Source organism: Equus przewalskii, chromosome 15, assembly GCF_037783145.1.
Source record: "Equus przewalskii isolate Varuska chromosome 15, EquPr2, whole genome shotgun sequence".
NCBI lineage: Eukaryota > Metazoa > Chordata > Mammalia > Perissodactyla > Equidae > Equus > Equus przewalskii.
The window spans coordinates 83,517,846-83,539,394 of NC_091845.1; the positions used below are offsets into that span (position 1 = coordinate 83,517,846).

At 43.3% G+C, this 21,549-nt stretch overlaps 1 protein-coding gene across 12 annotated transcripts in view; it reads right to left on the reverse strand.

The window, feature by feature from the left end:
• The window catches only part of HLTF (helicase like transcription factor), a 68,982-nt gene extending 48,339 nt beyond the window's left edge, over positions 1-20,643 (reverse strand). For 6 of the 12 annotated variants that reach the window (XM_070576280.1, XM_070576283.1, XM_070576279.1 and 3 more), the window contains exons 1-2: positions 5,817-6,276; positions 4,575-4,782 (exon numbers count right to left, since the gene is read on the reverse strand). In XM_070576280.1, the coding sequence (XP_070432381.1) occupies positions 4,575-4,782; positions 5,817-5,839 (231 nt within the window). In that variant the 5' untranslated portion in view covers positions 5,840-6,276. Of the gene's footprint in view, positions 1-4,574; positions 4,783-5,816; positions 6,277-20,266 lie in introns of those variants that run through there. The other 6 variants (XM_070576274.1, XM_070576275.1, XM_008531946.2 and 3 more) reach the window with 2 other exon arrangements.
• Positions 20,644-21,549: the final 906 nt, after the last annotated feature.

Sequence of the window (21,549 nt, forward strand, 5' to 3'; positions counted from 1 at the left end):
AGCTTCTGTCTACTTACTGGAGACTTCAGGCCTCACCAACAAGATTATCAGACAGATATTTCTCTCTAGCCCTTTGGAGATATTCTGTGAGGCATAGCTCTATTCTTTCCCTGCCTCCCTCTCCTCTGCCACAGCCTAAAGCATGATCTTCTTTAAACCAGAACATGTAAATCCCAGAACTATAAAACCCCAAGAAAGTAGGGCAAAAAAACATTTATTGAGCATTTTATCTCAAACAAGATAATTAAGGTAACTGTCATTTATTAAAATAAATTATCATGTATTAAAATTAGATCACTGCCATTTACTATAGACAACTAATTAGTAGTAGAATTTATTTTTTAACACTTTTTTTTTAAGATTTTATTATTCCTTTTTCTCCAAAAAGTCCCCCAGTACATAGTTGTATATTTTTAGTTGTGAGTCCTTCTAGTTGTGGCATGTGGGATGCTGTCTCAGCATGACTTGATGAGTAGTACCATGTCCGCACCCAGGATCCGAACCAGCAAAACCCTGGGCCACCGCAGTGGAGTGCACAAACTTAACCACTCGGCCATGGGGCGGCCCCACTAGCAGAATTTGAAATAGAATACATACAGGCCAACATGTTGGAAACTATTAAAAACAAAGAAAACATGGTCCAAGCAGCAAGATAAAAAGGACATTAAAAAAAACTTGAAGGTTAAGATAGCAAGAAAAAGACAGAATTAGAACTAATTATAACAGTATTTCTAGAATAGAAAAAAAAAATCTACTTTATTATAAAATAAACTTTTTTTTTTTTGAGGAAGATTAGCCGTGAGCTAACATCTGCTGCCAATCCTCCTCTTTTTGCTGAGGAAGACTGGCCCTCAGCTAAAATCCATGCCCATCTTCCTCGACTTTATATGTGGGATGCCATGTCCACACCCAGGATCTGAAACAGCAAATCCCAGGCCGCCGAAGCAGAATGCGCCAACTTAACCACTGCACCACCGGGCCAGCCCCAAAATAAAGTCTTTGATGGGTCACAAAATAAAAAATTCAACCATAAGCTTATTGAAAACACATTAAAAAAAGTTACAAATTAACAATGCCAATATTACATAACAAAACTTAGGTGATATTGCCAATGCAGTACTTTGAAGAATGTTTACAAGATTAAAAGCTTTTATTATTGAATAAGATTAAAATTAAGTATTCAACTCAAGAATCCAAAAATAAAATATAAAATGAACCTAAGGAAAACAGGATAAGAGAATATAAAAATTAATGAACAAAGAAAAATCATTAAAAATAGTCCAAGGCAGGTTGCTTGAAAAGATGAAAAGACATATCTCTATGAAGGCTAATCAATAAAAAATAGACACATATATATAATACAAAGAATGAAAAAAGGAATATAAGCATAAACACAACTAAAGTATTTTTAGGTATTAATGATTACTATGTACAACTGTGCGGCAATAAATTTGAAAATCCTAATGAAATAGATGTTTTCCTTAAAAAAAATAAATTGAGCAAGCCTTTATGGCCTAGTGGTTGAAGTGCAGCACTCTCACCACTTCGGCGGCCCGGGTTTCCTTCGCAGTCGCAGAACCATACCACCCATCTATCAGTTGCCACATGGCAGCCTAGAACTACAACAATTAACAACTAGGATATACAACTATGTACTGGAGTTTTGGGGAGGGGAAAAAAAAAGGAAGATTGGCAACAGATGCTAGCTCAGCATCAATCTTTCCCTACAATCAATCAATCAAAATTTTTTTTAAAAAAAGAGTAAAAATAAGAATTGCCAAAAGTGACTCAAGATGTATCTTAATTATGTTGAGTCTGAATGAAGCGAGACAAAAAGTACATACCACATGATTGAATGCATATGAAGCTCTAGAACAGCCTAAACTAATCTATAGTGAGAGAAATCAGACTGGTGGTTGTTAGGACATGGGCAGGGAGGAATGATTGCAACAGGATATAAGAGAAGTTTCAGGCATGATGGAAAGGATCTATATCTTGATTCGAGTGGTGATTATCAGCTATCTAACTTTATCAAAACTCTTGTAATCATAGACTTAAAATATGTGCATTTTATCATATGTACATCACATCTCAAGAAAGCCGAAAATACTAAGTATGATAAACACCTCAATTTTTATCATATTTTTTTCATAAGTCATCAACTCCAAAATGTCCATCAATAAGAAAATTACAAGTATGATACAAATTTGTATTGACATGAAAAGATATTCCTAATATTTTACTAAGAGAAAAAAAAGATCACTATAAAAGACATACGATCTTATTTTTATTAATGCATAATATGATTTCAATTTACATGCATATGTTCACAGAGTAAAGTGTGGAAGGCATAACAAAGTGAGTAAGTTACGGTTCGAGATGGGAGACTTTAGGGAGATTTAATGCTTTTACGTAGCCATTTTAAAATAACAAACAGGTATTACTTATAAAATAAATAATAAATATTTGAAAAAATTAAAAAATTAAGTGAGATTACCTTTAGTCAGCCCACCACATTTTTATTACCTTACCAGTGTCATAGACATTATTTTAAGATCAACAAACAGTGATTGTTGTAAGATCAATGACAACCATAATCTAATATTTCCTGACAGCTTAAAATAATTTAGAAAACAATCTAAGTTTTGAAAAAACAGCAGAAATCCAAAACAGAAAAGCTCAGAGATGGACCTAAGAGCTAGAGAAGAGCTGGATATGAAATAAAAACTGACAGATTTCAGGAAAAAATCAGAAAAGAAAAACTATTTCAGAATTAAAGACTAAAGTAGAAAGAACAAAAAAGTGAACAGATCTTGTGAAAAACACGGTAAGGGAAACAAATGATAAAAACACAGAAGTGAAAAAAATATGACATAAAAGATTTCAGAGGAAGTGATAGGCATATGCATATGGCATACGTATATGCAGAGAAGATCTAATATATAGAGAAGAATGGAGTCCCTGAAGAAGAAAAACAAGCTTTGGAACAAAGTAAACATTTAAAACTATAATTAAAGAAAATTTTCTGAAATAGAAGAAAACGAAGTTACAGAACAGTCAAAACTAAGATATACACTAATGAAACCATGGACTTTCAAGATAAGGAAAAACATCCTTTAGGTATCCAGGTGAAAAAATTCCAATTCACTTATATGAGAGAGAAACCACATTAGCATCAGAATTCTCACCCGGAACATCAAGAAAATATGGTCAAGGATTTCATATTCAGCCAAATTGCCCTTCAAGTATAAACATCACAATTAGAAACATACAAAAACTCAGGAAATATTGTTCCCTCCTAAGGAATCTCCTAGACAACACATTTCAGACAATCACAAAATGATCTGAGAAGCTCCGATTCAAAGAAAATATGGGAGAACTGAAAGACTAAACAAATCCAGATCATGAAATTCTTTCCCAAGGAATCTCCTGCTTCAGACAATCAAAAATTATTTGAGAAGCTTCAACATAAGAATAACATGGGGGAATGGAAGAACTGACAAATACAGAAGTTTCCATGGAACACCACATACAGTTTCTGCAACAAATCAATGACACGAAAAAAAGGAGGGGGTGACTTAAGACATGTAACAACCAAAGGTACTATATGAACTCTGTTTTGATACCGATTCGAAAAAATGAACTATAACAAGATATTTTTAAACAATCAAGAAAACTGATTATGGATTAGTTATTAGATGTACTAAGGAATTTTTAAGTATGAAAATTACACATACAAAATGTCTGAATTTTTTAGAGATACATAATGAATTACACGGGTGTAAAGTGATACAGTTGGGATTCTTAGTACAGAAGGACAAAACAAAAAGTGATGAAGCAAACATGCAAAAAACTTCTTAACTGCTGAATCTGGATCATACGTATGTGGGAGTTTATTGCATGTTTGAAATTTTTCACAATAAATTAAACACATACAACTAGAGGTATATCATCCAGATAACAGAGAGGCAAACTAGACAACCATAGAAAGACAACTACTCATCAGTCTCTCGTTTTCTCTCTCACACACAATGCAGAGAATAGACATACAGAAAGACACACAGGAGGAAAAACTGAGAGACAGGTAGTCTTACTACGGAAAGAAAAAAGGACCCAAAAATAGACAATTCTCCTATCTAGCAGGAGCAGATCTTCCTAAATTGAAAACACTAAACTATAGACACGAGCTGAGGGACAGAAAAGGAGAAAGCAACAGACTGACTTGGAAGTCATTTTGCAAACGTACCACGCAGTATCTGTGCTTTTTGGGCAAATCACTGAACCTGCCTGAGCTTCCGTTCTTCAGTAATAGAAAGGGGATACAGATGTCCTAATGTACCTCACGGTCACTATGGTGACCGAAGGAGACCATACAGGAAAAAGTGCTTTGTACACTGTAAGCACGACGTAAATGTAAAAGAATTAAGTCATGAGGTGTTTGTTATCTCTTGCTCAGACATATTTCAATTACTTAAAGTAAAATAAACATTAACTACACATAGCACCTTCTAATTCTTATTTTCTAGGTTAATATCATCACTGAATCACAACTTAATATCTAATGTTATACTCACTACTCCTGTGTAATAGCGCAGTCCAACTACATGACCTCTCAGAGTGCCAAATAAAACTGAATCTAGCTCTTCATCGCTGGTTAGGAAGTCATCTGGAGGAATAATATCTTGGAATTCAAAACGGGGAAAGAAAGTTGGATATGAGAGGCGTGGAACATTTCCATGGACTCCATATTGGACAGTCTGCAAGTACTTCCAAACAGGATCTCTACGGAAAAAAAAAAAAAAGGAAAAAAGGGCAGAGTAAAACCATACAATATTTACCCAAATATTTCTCAAAGACCATACCACATTTATAGGCCAACTGTTTTCTCACACTTTATTTCAAATCAAACAAATCAAACCTTATGTGGGAATGAATCGCACTATAAAGATAACAGGGGCAGGAACGGGGAGGGGGACGTTTCCAGGAGCCCCCCTCTCCAGTAACGCCTCTTCTACCCAGCGGGATTCAACAAGGAAACCCCAATAAGGGTTCACATCTGTGTCCTAGCGATGCCCATCGATTTAAACAAACGTCGCGACGTCTGTAACTTGAATCACACGCCAAAACTGCGCTAGAGACGGAGCTCTGAGAGACCCGCGAGGACGGAACTCCCAACCCCGCGAAGCCGGGCCACCGCACAGGTAAGGCGGCCAGCACCCACGGCTCAACGCCCTCCGCGCAGCACCCTCGGTCCATTCGCGCCTCCGCACCGCGGGCCGCGGCGGTCGGCCCCACGCGTCGCCCTCGCGCCGGCTGCGGGCACCTCAGGGCCCCCACGGAGGACCGTTTCAGGCCGGCATGCAAACGGCTCGGACCCTGAGGGGCGGGGGAAGTGGGCCGGGGCGTCGGCAAGTTTCCGCTCCCCTCGCAACACAGCATCTCCCCGGCGTCTCGGCCGTCCGCCGCGCCCGCGCCCCGGCTCCCCGCACCCCGTCCGCGGCGCGCTCCCGGGGCCAGGGCTGCCCCGGCCTCTCCGCGGACGCCCACGCCGGCGCTCGGCCATCTGGGGGTCGTCGCAGCAGCCCCAGCCCGCGCCCCTGACAGAGAGCCGTCTCCCCAGGGCCCGGCCCCCGACGCCGCGGAGCCTCCGCCAGCCCACTCCGCGCTTCGTCCTCCCGCGGCCACGAGCCACCAGCAGGACGGACACCAGCTGCACCAGTCGCACCCGGGCCGCGAAGGGAACGCGGGGAAGGTCAGGTTCATGAGGGGACGCCGCCGGGCCGTTACCCTCGGCGCCCCACCCCCGCCCCCTTCACCTCTTGAACATCCAGGAGGACATGGCGCTGACTCGGTGACGAGAGCAACGCTGCGGCGCCCGCGACCGTTCTCGAGCCTCTTCGATACGCCTCTTCGCAGGCGAAAATCCGGGGCCCGGTTCGGGGTGCCGGAGCAGGAGCGCACCAGCGGGAAGCGAGACGCCGCGAGCCCAGTCAGACGTCGACGCCGTCTCCTTCTAGCAACAATCTGAGAGACCAGCGGCGCTTTGTGACTGGCACGGGGGACGTCCAATCGCGAGGAGGGACCGACGGAGACGAACCAATCAGAGCACTGGAGGGAGGGCAACTCCGCCCCGCGCAGCGATTCAAAGACCGTGGGGGGTCCCGGCTGCACGGGCGGTTCCATCCGGGTTCTTCCCCGCCCCCAAGGCGGGCGCGCGGGAAAGCCACGCGACCGCGGGAGCCAGGCTGCCGCGCGCGCGGCGTCCGCGTGTTCTGTGTAATTCGCCGCCTCGAACAGAGGGAGATGGCTGCCCCTTCCGCTGCTTCCCGGAGCCCTAAGCCTCGGCCCCGTTCTTCAGGCCCTGCCTCCTCCCGCCTCATTTTCTCCTCATCTAATGTGACGTGTAATAGGGTCTCCCACCGAGTTACGAGCCCTCAGCCAGCAGCGAGTTGGTGGCCCTCATTGCCCGTGGTGAAGCCCGGGAAGATGGCGTCAAAAGACTCATTTCGCTAGCGGATCCCTGAGCCACGCCGAGTTCAGAACAGCTGACTTGGCGTTTAGACTGATGGACTCCCCGCTCCCTCTCTTTTTTTGAAGGAAATTTTTCATTTCTAGTAAAGCCATAAAGTAAAAGCAAAGCCGGGCTGCGCCCAGGGCTCGGGAAACCGTCCAGAGAGAATGGCGGGATGGAGGACAGGCGGCTGCGGCTACTCGCGACGGTGACGCTGGCCGCAGAGAGGCGGCCGTGAAGGGTTTCCAGGAGACATTTATTCATTGTCTTCGACCGTCACGATCTGTACACGTGAACCCGCAGTGGAATGAGAAGCCGAATTTGCAGCCATTTATTACTTCATGGCGCTAAGCAGCGGGAAAACGACGAGGAAGATGAAGATAGTGGCATTTCAAATTATTTTAATTATTTGACTTACGGAAGTATTATGAGGCAAATGGCAATGTAGTTCAATTTTTGGTGTGCCAGATTCTAAATAAGTTCTCGGAAAATATGCCAGAAAATGCCCAGATTGAAAATGTTTCGTGTAAAAAATTAATGAGCAAGCTATGCTCCTTGCACTGAAAGATAAAATTCCAAATGTGAAATTACACATACACCTGACTCTTTCAAGACTTAACACCTATGACTAATGACTGTCCCTTGGTTAAAAATTGCAGATTGAATGAAGTAAAAATTTGCTATTTAGGGGCGGGCCTGGTGGCGCAGCGGTTAGGTGCTCCGCTGGCCTGGGGTTCACCGGATCCCGGGTGCCTACACGGCACCACTTGGCAAGCCATGCTGTGGGAGGCGTCCCACATATAAAGTAGAGGAAGATGGGCATAACACAGATGTTAGCTCAGGGCCAGTCTTCCTCAGCAAAAGGAGGAGGATTGGCAGTAGTTAGCTCAGGGCTAATCTTCCTCAAAAAAAAAAAAAAACTTGCTATTTAAAGTCAACATTTTTGTCCATGTTGTCACTATTTTACATCTCAGAACCAGCAGTTGACTTTGAAAGCATTCACTTCATCATTATTTTTATTTTAAAAAATGAACTGCAACTTGCACTACTGTGATTCAAATGTTACAAGTTACAAATTCATAACTATCTCACTAGATAATGTTTTCTGAGAAATGAACATTTTTAACTGAAAAAGAGAATGGGAACTGTACAGTGGCTGTGTCTTGGACCCAAGTATAAGGAGGACAGTGGCGCAAAGAGGATAGTGAGGAAGATAAGGGCCAGATTACATAGAAATTTATGGTCTATGGTAGAGTTTGTATTTCATTTTAAATGCACTAGAGAGCTATTAAATGTTTCAAGCAGGAGAACGACAATCCAAATTAGGCTTTGAAAAATTCACTCTGGCAGCACTGTGGAGGATGGATTATAGAGAAGAACAGCAGCAGAGAGACTGATTAGTTGATAATTAGGATGACCGTGTCCAGCTAAGAGGTGATAGTCACTTAAAATGGGGAGGTGATGAAGCCTAGAGGACCAACAGGGTGTACTGATGGATGTGGATGTGGGTGCTGAGGGAGAGTAGGGAATAAAAAATTCCTCAGCCACCCACTTCCCAGTTACAAATACACTTTCTCATCCCCCCTTTATGCAAATTAATCAAGCGGATCCCCTGTTTGATGCTTTGAACAAGAAATCAAAGGATGGCAATTGTGGCTCTATAATCTGTCCCCTACCTCCCACTCTTGTCACCTCCCAACCCACCTTGCCTATAATGGCCTTCACTAACTTCCCCAAAAGTTATGAATATATTTTATACATAACTATAAAGCCATTCTAACACCCAACAAAATTAATAATAAATCAATCCTGGGTGTCTTCTAATAACTAGTTCATAATAGAATTTTCACAATTGTCTCAAAAAATGATCTTTTATTTGTTAACAAAATAGAATTTTGAAGCCCTTGGTAAAGAAAATAACTTTAAGAATCTAAATTTCCAAAAGTCTGGCTTCAACACAAAAAACTTCCAAGTTTGTGCCATGACTAGTAGATTCTGGAAGACTATTTGATGTTGTAAAAGCTTGTTTGTGTGCTTCATTCCTCCAAAATGAGGTAGAGACAAAGTTTAGTGGAAGAGGAGAATTTTCAGGAATGACACAGGATAGTTCACAGAGTAAATCTCTAAGTGGATCTTAGGGAAAGGGCCCGGAATGCCATCACCCTAGGCCAAGCACCACAGGGGGAGGGATGATACATAGCCTAGCAAAGTTTCTGGAGATCTCATAAGAAAGCTATGCCTCATTTTCCAGAGAGAAGCCTGAAGATTCTGCAGATCTTAGAGCCTCAGACACCAGAAACGTTCCAGGGCAGTACGAGTTAAGGCTAGCAAAGTGGCTCTGTTATGGGGCCCGAGGGCAAACTTTTGATATCCTACGAGAGTACCCAGCGAGTCTCCAGCACTCTGAAGACTGGAGGCCTTTGCAAGATGATGGTTCTAGCAAGCATAAGTAGGAGGCTGGTGCCGAAAGAAGAGGTGGGACGAGTTATGTCAGCAGTGGGCGCCTGCAGAAGAGGGAGTCCAAACATAAGCCTCCTAAAGGGTAAGAGAAAGGGGACTGAATTTGAAACATGCGTTTAATTGACTTCAAATCTATTTCAACCTTTTTTTTTTTAAGATTGGCACCTGAGCTAACATCTGTTGCCAATCCTTTTTTTTCTTCTTCTTCTTCTCCCCAAAGCCCCCCCAGTAAATAGTTGTATATTCTAGTTGTGCTACGTGGGACCGCCTCAGCATGGCTTGATGAGCAGTGCTGGGTCTACGCACAGGATCCAAACCGGTGAAACCCTGGGCTGGCAAAGCAGAGCGTGTGAACTTCACCACCCGGCCACAGGGCCAGCCCTGACTTTAAATATTAAAATAACTGGGGGCTGGCCCTGTGGCCAAGTGGTTAAGTTTGTGTGCTCCACTTCGGCAGCCCAGGGTTTCACTGGTTCAAATCCTGGGCACAGACATGGCAGTGCTCATCCAGCCATGCTGAGGCATCATCCCACATGCCACAACTATAAGGACCCACAACTAAAAATACACAACTATGTACTGGGTGGTTTGGGAAAGAAAAAGGGAAAAGTAAAATCTTAAAAAAATAATAAATAAATAAAATGACTGAACTACCTGGAAGTGACTAAATTACTTCCCATTAGGCAAACTGAAGGCTTAAGACAAATTAAGTTCAATAAAAAAAAAATAAAGATTTATCTTTGCAAATGGAGTTAGTGATTGAAATTAATACCCCCTATACATCCATATACACACACCTGTCAATGAATTTACGCCTAGATTTTTATAACAGATATCTCTAGCTGGTTGAATTAGGGGATTTTCATTTTCTTCTTTTTGTTTATATGCATGTAAAATGTTCCTGTATTGAACATATATTGCTTTTCCATTATAAGAAAATAACAAAAGCTATGAACTAAATTGTAGTAAAGAAATTTTGAAGTTTTTCAACTTTCTGGGTTTTTTGGGGTTTTTAAAGATTTTATTTTTCCTTTTTCTCTCCAAAACCCCCCAATTCATAGTTGTATATTTTTAGTTGTGGGCCTTTCTAGTTGTGGCATGTGGGATGCCACCCCAGCATGGCCTGATGAGCGGTGAGGATGCGAACCGGAGAAACCCCTGGCCGCCGACGCGGAGCACACGAACCCAACCACTCAGCCATGGTGCCGGCCCCCAACTTTCTGTTTTTAATTAATTTTAGACTTACCCAAAAGTTGCAAAATTATTACAAAAAGTTCCCTCATATCTCTTACCCCATTTACTTTAACAACATATATAATCATGGTACAATTATCAAAATCAGGAAATTGACATTGATCTAATGCTACTTTTGAACCATTTTTTAAAATAAAGACAAGGCAGAGGAAATGATAGAAAATAAAATCTTTTGTGACTTAGTTATTTACAACTGAATTTTCTTACACTTAATCAGGGCCCCTACAGATTCCGGGGCAGATTGCTGGGTACAACAACAGCTGATAGGGCAGAGGAAGTGATGTAAAATGAACATCAAGTAAAATTCTTAAGTAATATAATGAAATCAAGAGCTTGCCTTGAAGTAAGCACTCAATAAATAGTCTTATTCTCAAGACTATTATTGTTGTAATAGGGTGATCATCTAATGAGTCCTCTAGCACTTAACAAGGATTACAGTTGATTAAGGCTGTTTTCCTGGTGCTCATCAGCAAGGTTAGTCCCAAATACCAGAGTAACACTGTTTCCAGAAGCCAGTCGTTTTCCCAGTTGCATGTCCTTGAAACAGACTGAATTGTTTTATCAAGAGCCAGGAGACACTCCCATCCTAACTCCCACTCTGAGAAATCCGTGGTGTTCCGGATTACAGAGGCCTTTCCCAGGAGATAACTGTTTCCTCCTCCTTTAGGCCTCGGCTCACTAAGTGCTCCTACGTGGCAGAACACCAGAGTTGCTGAAGCATCAGGCCTGCCGGGGATCTGTCCCCTCCTTCACTGCCTGCCCAGGATCCTTTTCCCAGCTTCAGGAAAACTCCACTCTGGGCTATGGAATTATTTAAGGTTCTTGTCATGGCCATGGCCAAAGTTCTTCTTATTTTAATGAATTCTGCAAAGATTGGTGAATATTTTTCTGCCTCCTTTATGGCTAGGAAATTAAAATACCAAAACTTCAACTCTAAATGCAATTTTGATGTTATCAAAAACGCCATTTCTTTTAATGTGGGAAAGTATATTGTATTAGCAAATCAGTTTCTAGTCATCACAATTCACCAAACTATTGCATCTTACATCCAGACCTATTTAACCATAAAATTAATATTTAACTTGTCATTTCAAATAGTCCTTTAGAAAGTCTAAAAGAACTCTGCAAAAAATCAAACACGTTTCTCAAATTGAAAACAAAAAGAAAGCATTCGAAGAGATTTTTAGAGGAATTTAATCTTCTAATCTAATAGAATTAGAAATTCCAAGAAACTCAAGTTCATAAACAGATGAGGATTCAGGGTCAGAAGATAATAATATTCTGCTTGAATTGCTAATTTTGTACTATTTACAAATAAAATTTTCATTTTTCAAATATTTTTAAGCAAGGTGTAGGGTCAAAGAGAAATAAGGTAAGATGAACATTAAAGTATTGATGACCTAGGTTATACTAAAGTCAACACAGCTGCCTCCAAATATTCAGAAAGTTGAGCACATCAGGAAACATCAATAGTTGGCTACATTATAAATTTGTGAAAAAGAAAGACAAAGTCAAGACATACATTTTTACCCATAAAATTAATATAGATTTTTTTAAAAGAATGAGAAACACAGCTAGCCTAGTATTTTAAGAGGGACTCTTTCAGATATTTCTGGTAAGAGATAAATCACTATACACTTGTTTAAAAATGACTATTTATTTGAAAGAAAACTTGAATTTAGGAAAGAAGTGGCAATAACTGGTACTTTTTTGAAGAAGAAGAAGAAGATTAGCCCTGATCTAACTACTGCAATTCTCCTCTTTTTTTGCTGAGGAAGATTGGCCCTGAGCTAACATCCATGCCCATCTTCCTCTACTTTATACATGGGATGCCTACCACAGTATGGCGTGCCAAGTGGTGCCATGTCTGCACCCAGGATCCGAACTGGCGAACCCCAGGCCAACGAGAAGCGGAACGTGCAAACTTAACCGATGTGCCACTGGGCCGGCCCCTGGTACATATATTTAAACATTTTTTTTACAAAATACCAAAGAGAATAGTTCTCAATCTTTTCCTAAGAATCCCTTTATTTTTGAAAGATTGTTTAAAACCTAATTAGCTTATTCAAGTTTTTTTTTTTTAAGATTTTATTTTTTTCCTTTTTCTCCCCAAAGCCCCCCAGTACACAGTTGTATATTCTTCATTGTGGGTCCTTCTAGTTGTAGCATGTGGGACGCTGCCTCAGCGTGGTTTGATGAGCAGTGCCATGTCCGCGCCCAGGATTTGAACTGACGAAACACTGGGCCGCCTGCAGCGGAGCATGCGAACTTAACCACTTGGCCACGGGGCCAGCCCCCTTATTCAAGTTTTTAATCAAGACTTTCTAATTACCTTTAACAAACTTGAAGTTATATATTTTGAGTCAATATAATTTTTAAAGGCTTTGTCAAACCTATATATTTTGATTAAGGGGATATGTTTAATTTTTTTTTTATGCTGAAAATATGTATATAAATATTTTTACCTTTGCCAGGAGTTCCTGGCCTCAGGCTGGGAATTACAGAGGTTTATGTGCCAGGCACTGTACCTACACATACAAACAAAAAACAAATAGTACATGGCCACTAAGTAAGTATAAAAGATAAGTAATAGACAATCTCTAAATATACAAAAGAAAATAATGCATGTCTTACATGGGCTTATAAATCAGCAAGGTACACAAAAAGAGATACAAGTCACTAAACTGCAAGAGAGATTAACAAAATTGGGTAACAGATAAAATATTATGCTCTGGGCTAGAGAAATGGTGTTCAGAGGCTTGATGGACTAGTTAGCAGCTAAGCCGAAGGGGAATGATGAGTGGATTTCAAGGGGTATATTGTAAGGGGATCTTCAAAGCCGGAGAAAAAGGCACCAAGTCACAGAGAAGCAGCCCATTCAAAAGATGATGGAGTGTTTGAGTAAAAGAATGTCTAATATGAGACTGTATAAAACAGAGAAATGAAAATCTCATCCAACTAACGCTAGAAAAAATGCAGTTATGGGGCGGCCCCGTGGCCAAGTGGTTAAGTTCGCGCGCTCTGCTTCGGCAGCCCAGGGTTTTGCCAGTTTGGATCCCGGGCGTGGACATGACAGTGCTGATCAAGCCATGTTGAGGCGACGTCCCACATGCCACAACTAGAAGGACTCACAACTAAAAATACACAACTATGTACTGGGGGGCTTTGGGGAGAAAAAGGAAAAAAAATAAAATCTTTAAGTTATGTATTTCTCAATATCAATTCAGTATAGAATCTGAAGTGGCCTATGAAAATAACAAGAGGGTAAATATTTTCCTAAACACTAAGGCTTGACATGCTTTTTGTTGAGGTTAATAAGCCAAGGGGTTGCCCTGCTATCTTCCACTCACCCCAGGAGTCCTTTGCAATCAATGCCACACTTAGCAAGTGCAATATTATGATTTATAAGAAATATATATGACAAGTATATATTTGGTCTTCCTTCACAATTCCTGGCTCAGAGCTCCCAAAACCCATGGAATTTCCTAAGTATTGAGGGTGATAAATGTGTTTTTTGTTATGTTAGTGAAGGTGACTTTAGGACCACACTGAAGGGTGGGGGCTGGTTGCTAAGAAAACCAGCAAATATGTTCAGAGGATTGGAACTTTCAGTCCCACCCCCTGATTTCTTGCGGGGGGGGGGGGGCGGGGGGGGGCACTTGAGGTTGAATTAATTGCCAATAGCCAATGACTTAGTCAATCATGAGTATGTAATGAACCCTCCATAAAACCCCAAAAGGACAGCTTGCATTGCCCTTTTTTTCCCAGAGGGCTTCCACGAGCCACCGTTCCTGGCCCCAAGCTCCACAAGGACAGAAGCTCCTTTGTTCAGGACCTTGCCCTATGTATCTCTTCATCTGGCTGTTGATCCTTTAATATCCTTTGTAATAAACTAGTAATCTAATGAGTAAACAGGTTTTCTTGAGTTCTGTGAGCCATTCTAGTAAATCAATCAAACCCAAGAAGGGGATCAGTACAGATAACAATCTGGACTTGCGACTGGCATCGTGGCGGTCCTGCAACCTCCAGTTTGTAGCTGGTTGGTCAGAAGTACAGACAAAAACCTGGGTTTTTGACTGGCATCTGAAGTGGGTGACAGTGTTGTGGGATGGAGCTCTTTACCTGTGGAATCTGATTCATCTCTGAGTAGAGAGTCAGAATTGAGTTGAATTCTCAGATACCCTGCTGGCATCTGAGAATGCTTGTTGGTGGAGGGGGTGGGGGGGAAGCCTTCATATGCACATTAGGATTAGGTACAAGAACCCTTTGCAGCAAGAATCTTTCTTAATGGATGTTGTCTCTGCCCAAAACAAACTAAAACTAAAACAATAGAAAACAAAACAAACAAAAAACCCAAAACAGAACTAAAAGAGACCATCATAGCAAGCTGTAACCCCTCATAACTGACCTGGGCCCCAACATATTTCCTCTCCTATCCCCCAGCCCCCACATTAAACACCGCACAAACAATAAAATAAAAGTCCACACTAACCTAAAAATCCTACTGTAATAATGCTGAGGATCAAGGCTGTCCCAGGGAGAGAAGCTCAAGATGTCTTGCCCTACATCCTGATCTATATCGTCCTGGGGGGGGGGGGGGGGGTGTAGGTAAAGCATACACGGCCTGACTTAATCCAATCTGATTTCTATCTAAAGTTATATGCCCACCCAATAACCAGACCCCACCTGCACTGATACCATTTTAACAATTTTTTTCATGAGCTTTCCTCTGTCTTGTAAAGAAATAACTCACATACCTCTGCTTTATAAATTTAGCTCTAACCCTCAACCCATTGCAGCTCTCCCTGCCCACATGGATCCTGTCCCCATGCCTGAAGCTCTTTACTGCCCATGGGTCCTGTCCCCATGCTACTCCATGCTATCCTCTGAATAAAAGAGCACTATTGCCAGACCTTGAGAGTCCAAGAAATCTTTCTTTCGACTCCTAGACTAACCAAGCCCGCATCAATACTACCACATAACTAGAGTGTTGTTATCCTCCTCTATCTACTTACAAGCTATCCTCATTCAGAGAGCCAGGGAAGCATTACAAATACCACTGCTCTAGATTTCTATCCTGAGGTAGTTGAAAGTCCCAAAACAAACACAACAAAATTACATATTTTTCTTCATCATCACTGAGGATTAATTATTCCAAAAGGTCTACAGTGTAAATCCTCATTTCCTGATTCTCAGAGTAATGTTCTCCCTCAGATCATACAATTTAATCTAACTGAAAATATACACCAAGGTTAAAAGACACAAAAATCAAAAGAAAGAAATGCAAAAAGAAAAGGAATTTATAAGTGGTGTCACACTAAGGGACTAAGCTAAAAACACAAAAATTTACTTGTTTTACTAAAACTATAGGCATTTTATTTATTTATTTAATTTATTTATTTATTCTTTTTGGTGAGGAAGATTGGCCCTGAGCTAACATATGTGCCAATCTTCCTCTATTTTGTATGTGGGATGCTGCCCACATACTTGATGAGCATGGCTTGATGAGCAATGCGTAGGTCCACACCAGAGATCTGAACCCACGAACCCTGGACCACCAAAGTGGAGCACACAAACTTAACCACTACACCACTGGGCCAGCCCCATAAAACTATAGGCATTTTAGAAAATACCTGAGAAATTAACAGCTTATAAAAATAGGGCAGAAATTTTAGGCAGGAGTAGAAAACTAAAATCATGTCATATTTTGCCAATATCTTACAAAATGTCACGTCCTCAAAAATAATCTCTCATGCAACTGCTCTTACACTGAATCATACACAACATAATTTTCAAGCCAACTCACTTTGCTTTTTTCCTCATGCTTGCTTCAAAGTTGTCCCTGGAGGACAAAATCATTCTCAGTTAAGAACCATCACCAGGCTGGCCCGGTGGCACAGCGGTTAAGTTTGGACGTTCTGCTTCTCGGCGGCCTGGGGTTCACCGGTTCGGATCCCAGGTGCGGACATGGCACCGCTTGGCAAGCCATGCTGCGGTAGGCGTCCCACATATAAAGTAAAGGAAGATGGCATGGATGTTAGCTCAGGGCCAGTCTTCCTCAGCAAAAAGAGGAGGATTGGCAACAGTTAGCTCAGGGCTAATCTTCCACAGGAAAAAAAAAAAGAACCATCACCTAACAGTTGCACCTACACATGACTCTAAGTACTGCACATATGCTGATCGCTTCCAGGTACGTATCTCTAATCCTGACTGCTTCTGCGGGCTCCAGACTCAGGTAATAGATATCTTAACCTTACAAATCTAAAACAGGACTCTTAATTCCCACCTCTCCCCTTCCTCAATGTACGTATTCTTCTGGTTTCCCCCATTTCAGTAAGCAGCATGCCAAAAAACTTCTAGTCATCCTTGAGTCTCTCTCACATCACACATCTTATCCCTCCTACTAGCTCTACCTCCAAAAGATACCACAAATACCTAATTCTCTCCATCTTTACTGTTATCACACTGTCCAGCCACCACCATTTCTTTTTTTTTTTTTGAGGAAGATTAGCCCTGAGCTAACATCTGCTGCCAATCCTCCTCTTTTTGCTGAGGAAGACTGGCCCTGAGGTAACATCCATGCCCATCTTCCTCTACCTTATGTGTGGGATGCCTACCACAGCATGGCATGCCAAGCGGTGCCATGTCCGCACCCAGGATCCGAACCAGCAAACCCCAGGCCACTGAGACGCGGAACATGCGAACTTAACCACTGTGCCATCGGGCCAGCCCCACCACCACCATTTCTCACCTGAACTTTAATATTGCAATAGTCTGACTGTACTGCTTCCTTCTGTTTTCCTCATCCAACCCTACTCCTAGTTCCATTCTTCAGCAGCTAGAAGAGATCTTTTCACTTATGTATTTATTTACTTATTTATGTATTTATTTGTGAGGAAGATTGGCCCTGAGCTAACATCTGTGCCAATCTTCCTCTATTTTGTATGTTGGATGCCACCACAGCATGGCTTGACAAGCAGTGCTAGGTCCATGCCTGGGATCCGAACCTGTGAACCACAAGACACCAAAGCAGAGTGCAGGAACTTAACCACTACACCACTGAGCCAGCCCTGTATTTTTTCTTCTGAAGATGGAGGCAGGAAAACCTGAGAATACCAGGCTAAAAGAAGAAGTAAGAAGAACACTTAGCCTATCCAAAAAATATTAAATCAGAGGCATAGTGGATGGATGGTTAATGTGTAACTCTTCTAGGATTTATCAAAATTAAGGAGGTCTTTTCTCTCCAGGCAAGACCATACTTTAATTTCCCCCTCAGGCCTCTTTATTTTACTGCATTTGCTAAGATAGCACTGAATACTGTTTGTATTCAATTTTTCATTCACTTTTTGGAAATTATTTATTGGTTACCTATGTGACAGAGCCTTCTACTAGACACTGAAGGTGTCAAGTAGCTGACAAGCTTATACGTGTAGGTCACAGTACTGTCAGACTGATTCAACTCCCGTCTGCTTGTTAAAGGAACATACATTGGGCTGCCCTATTGATCAGTCACTAGGAAGAAGGCCACTTCAGAAGAATAAGCTGCTAGGGCTATAAGGGCCTCTCAAGCATTAGCTATATAGGAGGTTCTGCTGAATGATAGCCCCCCTCTCTCCACTGCCCAATACAGACTCTGTCTGTCCTGATTCTCGTAAGGAAGCAGCTTGGACCCCTAGGATAGGTCTGAGAAATTAACAGTAACAAACACTTTCTCTATTTGGGAAGATTTTCTCCAGGTGTGGAAGTCCCTCAGGCTACTTAAACCCTCATACAATCCCCAGGGAAAGACCATCCCTCTACCAGCCTCTCCTCCAAGCCCTGCTGCAGGCCCCCTTCTGTTACCCCACACATGGCAGCCAGTCCAGAGGGAGTATGTTACTGGAGACTTAGGGCTTCTTCTGAAATGGACGTCTCCTCTTCTCTGCTCAACTTGAGGTCTCCTCTGTACTTTTCTCTAATTTTGATTGGAATACAACCATTAGTCTAGTTCTCAGTTCTCTCTCCCTGTGGGCAAACTAGCTCCCATTTATCTTCGTCCTGCCAAGGACACGTGCTACAAGCCCTGTGGAGCCTCTCCTCAGCCTGGCCAAGAATCCACCTAACAGGGAAGGCCCTTACCTGCAGGCTCAGCCTGGCACTGGCTGTGGCCCCATCCTGCCTCTGGCAGAGCCCCAGAAGAAGAGTGTTTTTGTTTCCCTGCCACTTCTCAGTCTGCTCCTCAACAACACAGTATGTATGCTGACAGTTCAGGGTTAGATGGGGGCCCTGAATGTTTGTTAATTTCTCCACCATAATCTCCATCTGATTAAATCAACACAAGTGAACCCTGATTATAGCCCCACCCAATTCCATATTTGCATTTTCAAAGCCTGAAAGATGTTATTTCAACCATTCTCTCTACTGTTTAACCTGTCATGCTGGGTTCCTCTCTTCTAGGAAGGAATCTCTTATCTCCAGGTGCTATCATCCATGGACAGATACACTAGAAATCCTTCATTATTTCAGGGTCATGCTTAAAGTGTCACAACCTCATTACAAGATCCCTCCGTAGGCAGCTGCCTTTTGGAAACTAAACCAAAAGAGGTTAAATTACTTATTCAAGCGCATAGAGTGAAAAGGAACAGACCTAGCGGTGTGTAAGGAGAAGGGTAAGGAGCTTAGATCCCAGGTCAGGGACCTAGCTAATTCTGTGCCCACACATGAGCAGTTGTGTCGATGTTTGTGTCCGTTTATCAGTACACTGCAAATTATGAGTCCACATGCACATGTTGTATAAATGGCTAGGAAATCTTCGGTTTATTTTTAGAGTGAGATAATTCACAAATAGGGTCATCATTGTTTAAGAGTGTTCGAGTGCACGTCTGAATTTCCCTATGTGCGAATGGAGGCCCAAAGTAATCCATCATCCCCCATAAAACCAATAACCATTCCTTTTCTAGCCTAGCTCCGAAATATATCTCATTGCCATAATATCATCTCCTATCCATCTCCACTGTCTGATTCTAGTCCAGACCACCATCATTTCTTACCCCGAATTCCTGACTCCAACTTCAACCCCTCCTCCAATCGGCTTCACAATGGAGTCGAGTTTTGGCAAAATCCGCTTCAGAGCAGGTAAGGCCTCTCCTTAGAGCTCTAAGGTCTCCACATTCCCCTAGCGACAACGTCCGCGTTCTAAGCTTGCTTTGTGATCCTTCTCCCCATCCCCACCTTGCTCCCCCTCCCCACAAAATGGCGAAGTCCTACTGATTAATTCCGCTCTGCTCTTTGGCCCTGCGTGCGAGCCCTCCGCCAGCGACCTCCTGCCCATGGATCCCCCAGGTTTCCCCTCAAAACTCAGTCGCTCTGGGAAACCTTCCCACTCGCGCGCTTTCGCCCAACGCAGCAATTAAAACACGTGCCGTTCCACCCATGCTCTTCTGTCAGTTTGCTTGTTAGCCCCTTCCAGACGGTGAGCTCTGGAAGGAAGAAACCCTATCCTGCAGGAAAGTCACATAGAGCCTCGACTAAGTGGCAGACGGAAAAGCAACAGCCGCGCCCGCCCGCGCGCCCTCAGGCTGCACCGACCCAAGCCTCCGGGGCCGCCCGAGACCACTTCGCGCGAGATCAGGCACCGGCTTCCGAGGGCCGGCGCGCGCGCGGGGTTGGGCGTCCGCATCCGGGGCCCGAAAACTACTCTTCCCGGAATCCTCTGGGAACACGTCCTCCCCGTTCGGGGCTGCATTTCCCCGAAAGCCCCGCAGGGCTTCTCTCAGGATTTGGGAGGTTTTCTTTCACCGGGAACGCAGAAGGCGGGGTTATCCCGAACGTCCCTCTGCCGCGGGAACCGAGGCAGTCCCTAGCTTCCCCGGGATGGCGTCTGCGAAGCCTCGTTTCGACTGGTCACAGGTTACGGTGTCAGAAGTTCGGAGAAATGGAGATTTTGGGGGGAGTGGAAGGCGCGGGGATCCCACAGCTGCACCCGACCCCGCCCTGTGCCGAGCAGAGGCAGGTGACCAGGTGGCCTGGGGCTCCTCAGCCCCCAGGTCTTCTCCAACTCACGTTGGCCGGGCAGGTTCCTTGGTCCCGAGAGGTCCCAGTGTCCTGGGAGTCACGCCGTGGTGGCCACCGGGCATCTGCTGCGGAAGGCGAGGTAGCGGCCGTGGAGCCGCTGGCCGTTCTCCGTCTTGGTCTCCAGGAAGGCTGCCTAAATGGGGCCCCAGACTCCCCTTCTCCCTTGTTCCTGATCTTTAGTCCTCAAATTTCGCTCCATCTCTGCTTCAGGGACTCAACTCCGCCAGTCTATGTTCAAGGATCCACCCCACCCCCTAATCCCCAAATCTTCAGCCTCTACCGTCCAACACTGATATCCTAGCTGCTTCGTTCAGACCCTACAATCCCATACTTCTCCCTTGTAGGCGGGCATCATCCATTGTTACGTCATATTGAGAGTCACACTTCTAGTGCCCCGTTACTGCTGAGGCTACAGGGTAGCCGGGGGCTTTCAGAAGCCTGCGTGGAGAGGACAGTTCTGTACTTGGGCCCCAGTTTCCTCTCTTGATATGAAGCACCTTGGATTCAGGACAGAGAGAAGAGGTGTGTCTAGACGGATGGTCTAGGCAACACCTTTCATTGGACCTTATTCTCTTCATTTGCAAAATGGAGACAGTTGTCTTTAACCAGAAGGCCCAGTCAGTCAGATTTCTGTAGCCAGCAGGGTAACTCTTGCCTTCTACCCCACAGGAGAAATCAAAACTGTAGGGCGTAGAGGAGAGAGACCACCACTCCTCTCTAGATCCTTCTGGCTAGGGTCAGTTACCATGACTGTGTTTGGCAGTTGCAGGAATTAAGGTCATGTTTAAGAGGCAGAAATAGAACCCAGAAACTATTGATGCACACTGGTGTTGCTCATAATGGGAAGTGAAGATACGGCCACTCTGGGGGAGGAAGCCCTTGCAAAGAAGGGGAGCTTGGGGTACTGGGGAAGTTTCAGTTCCACTGCTATCAGGGATTCCTATGTGATCCTGGTCGACTTAGTCTCCAGGCCTTAGTTTCCCTTTCTAGATAATATGTGTGTATGGTGGAGGGGCATAGGGCTGGGCCAGAGTGGTCATTGACATCTTTTTCCTATGTTAAGAGCACTCCTGCACCAAGAAAATTAGACCATTTTAGGTTCTAATAACACCACCAGAGGTCACTATTGACTGACTATTTGTCTTAAGAGCAATTTAGGTAGCGTACAACTTGAGAACAGCCCTGTTACTCTCATGGTTTTTATACACATTACTTAGAAAAGTCAAACAATGTCCCAGGTAAAGGCTCTGATTTATTCAGCACCCTAAACA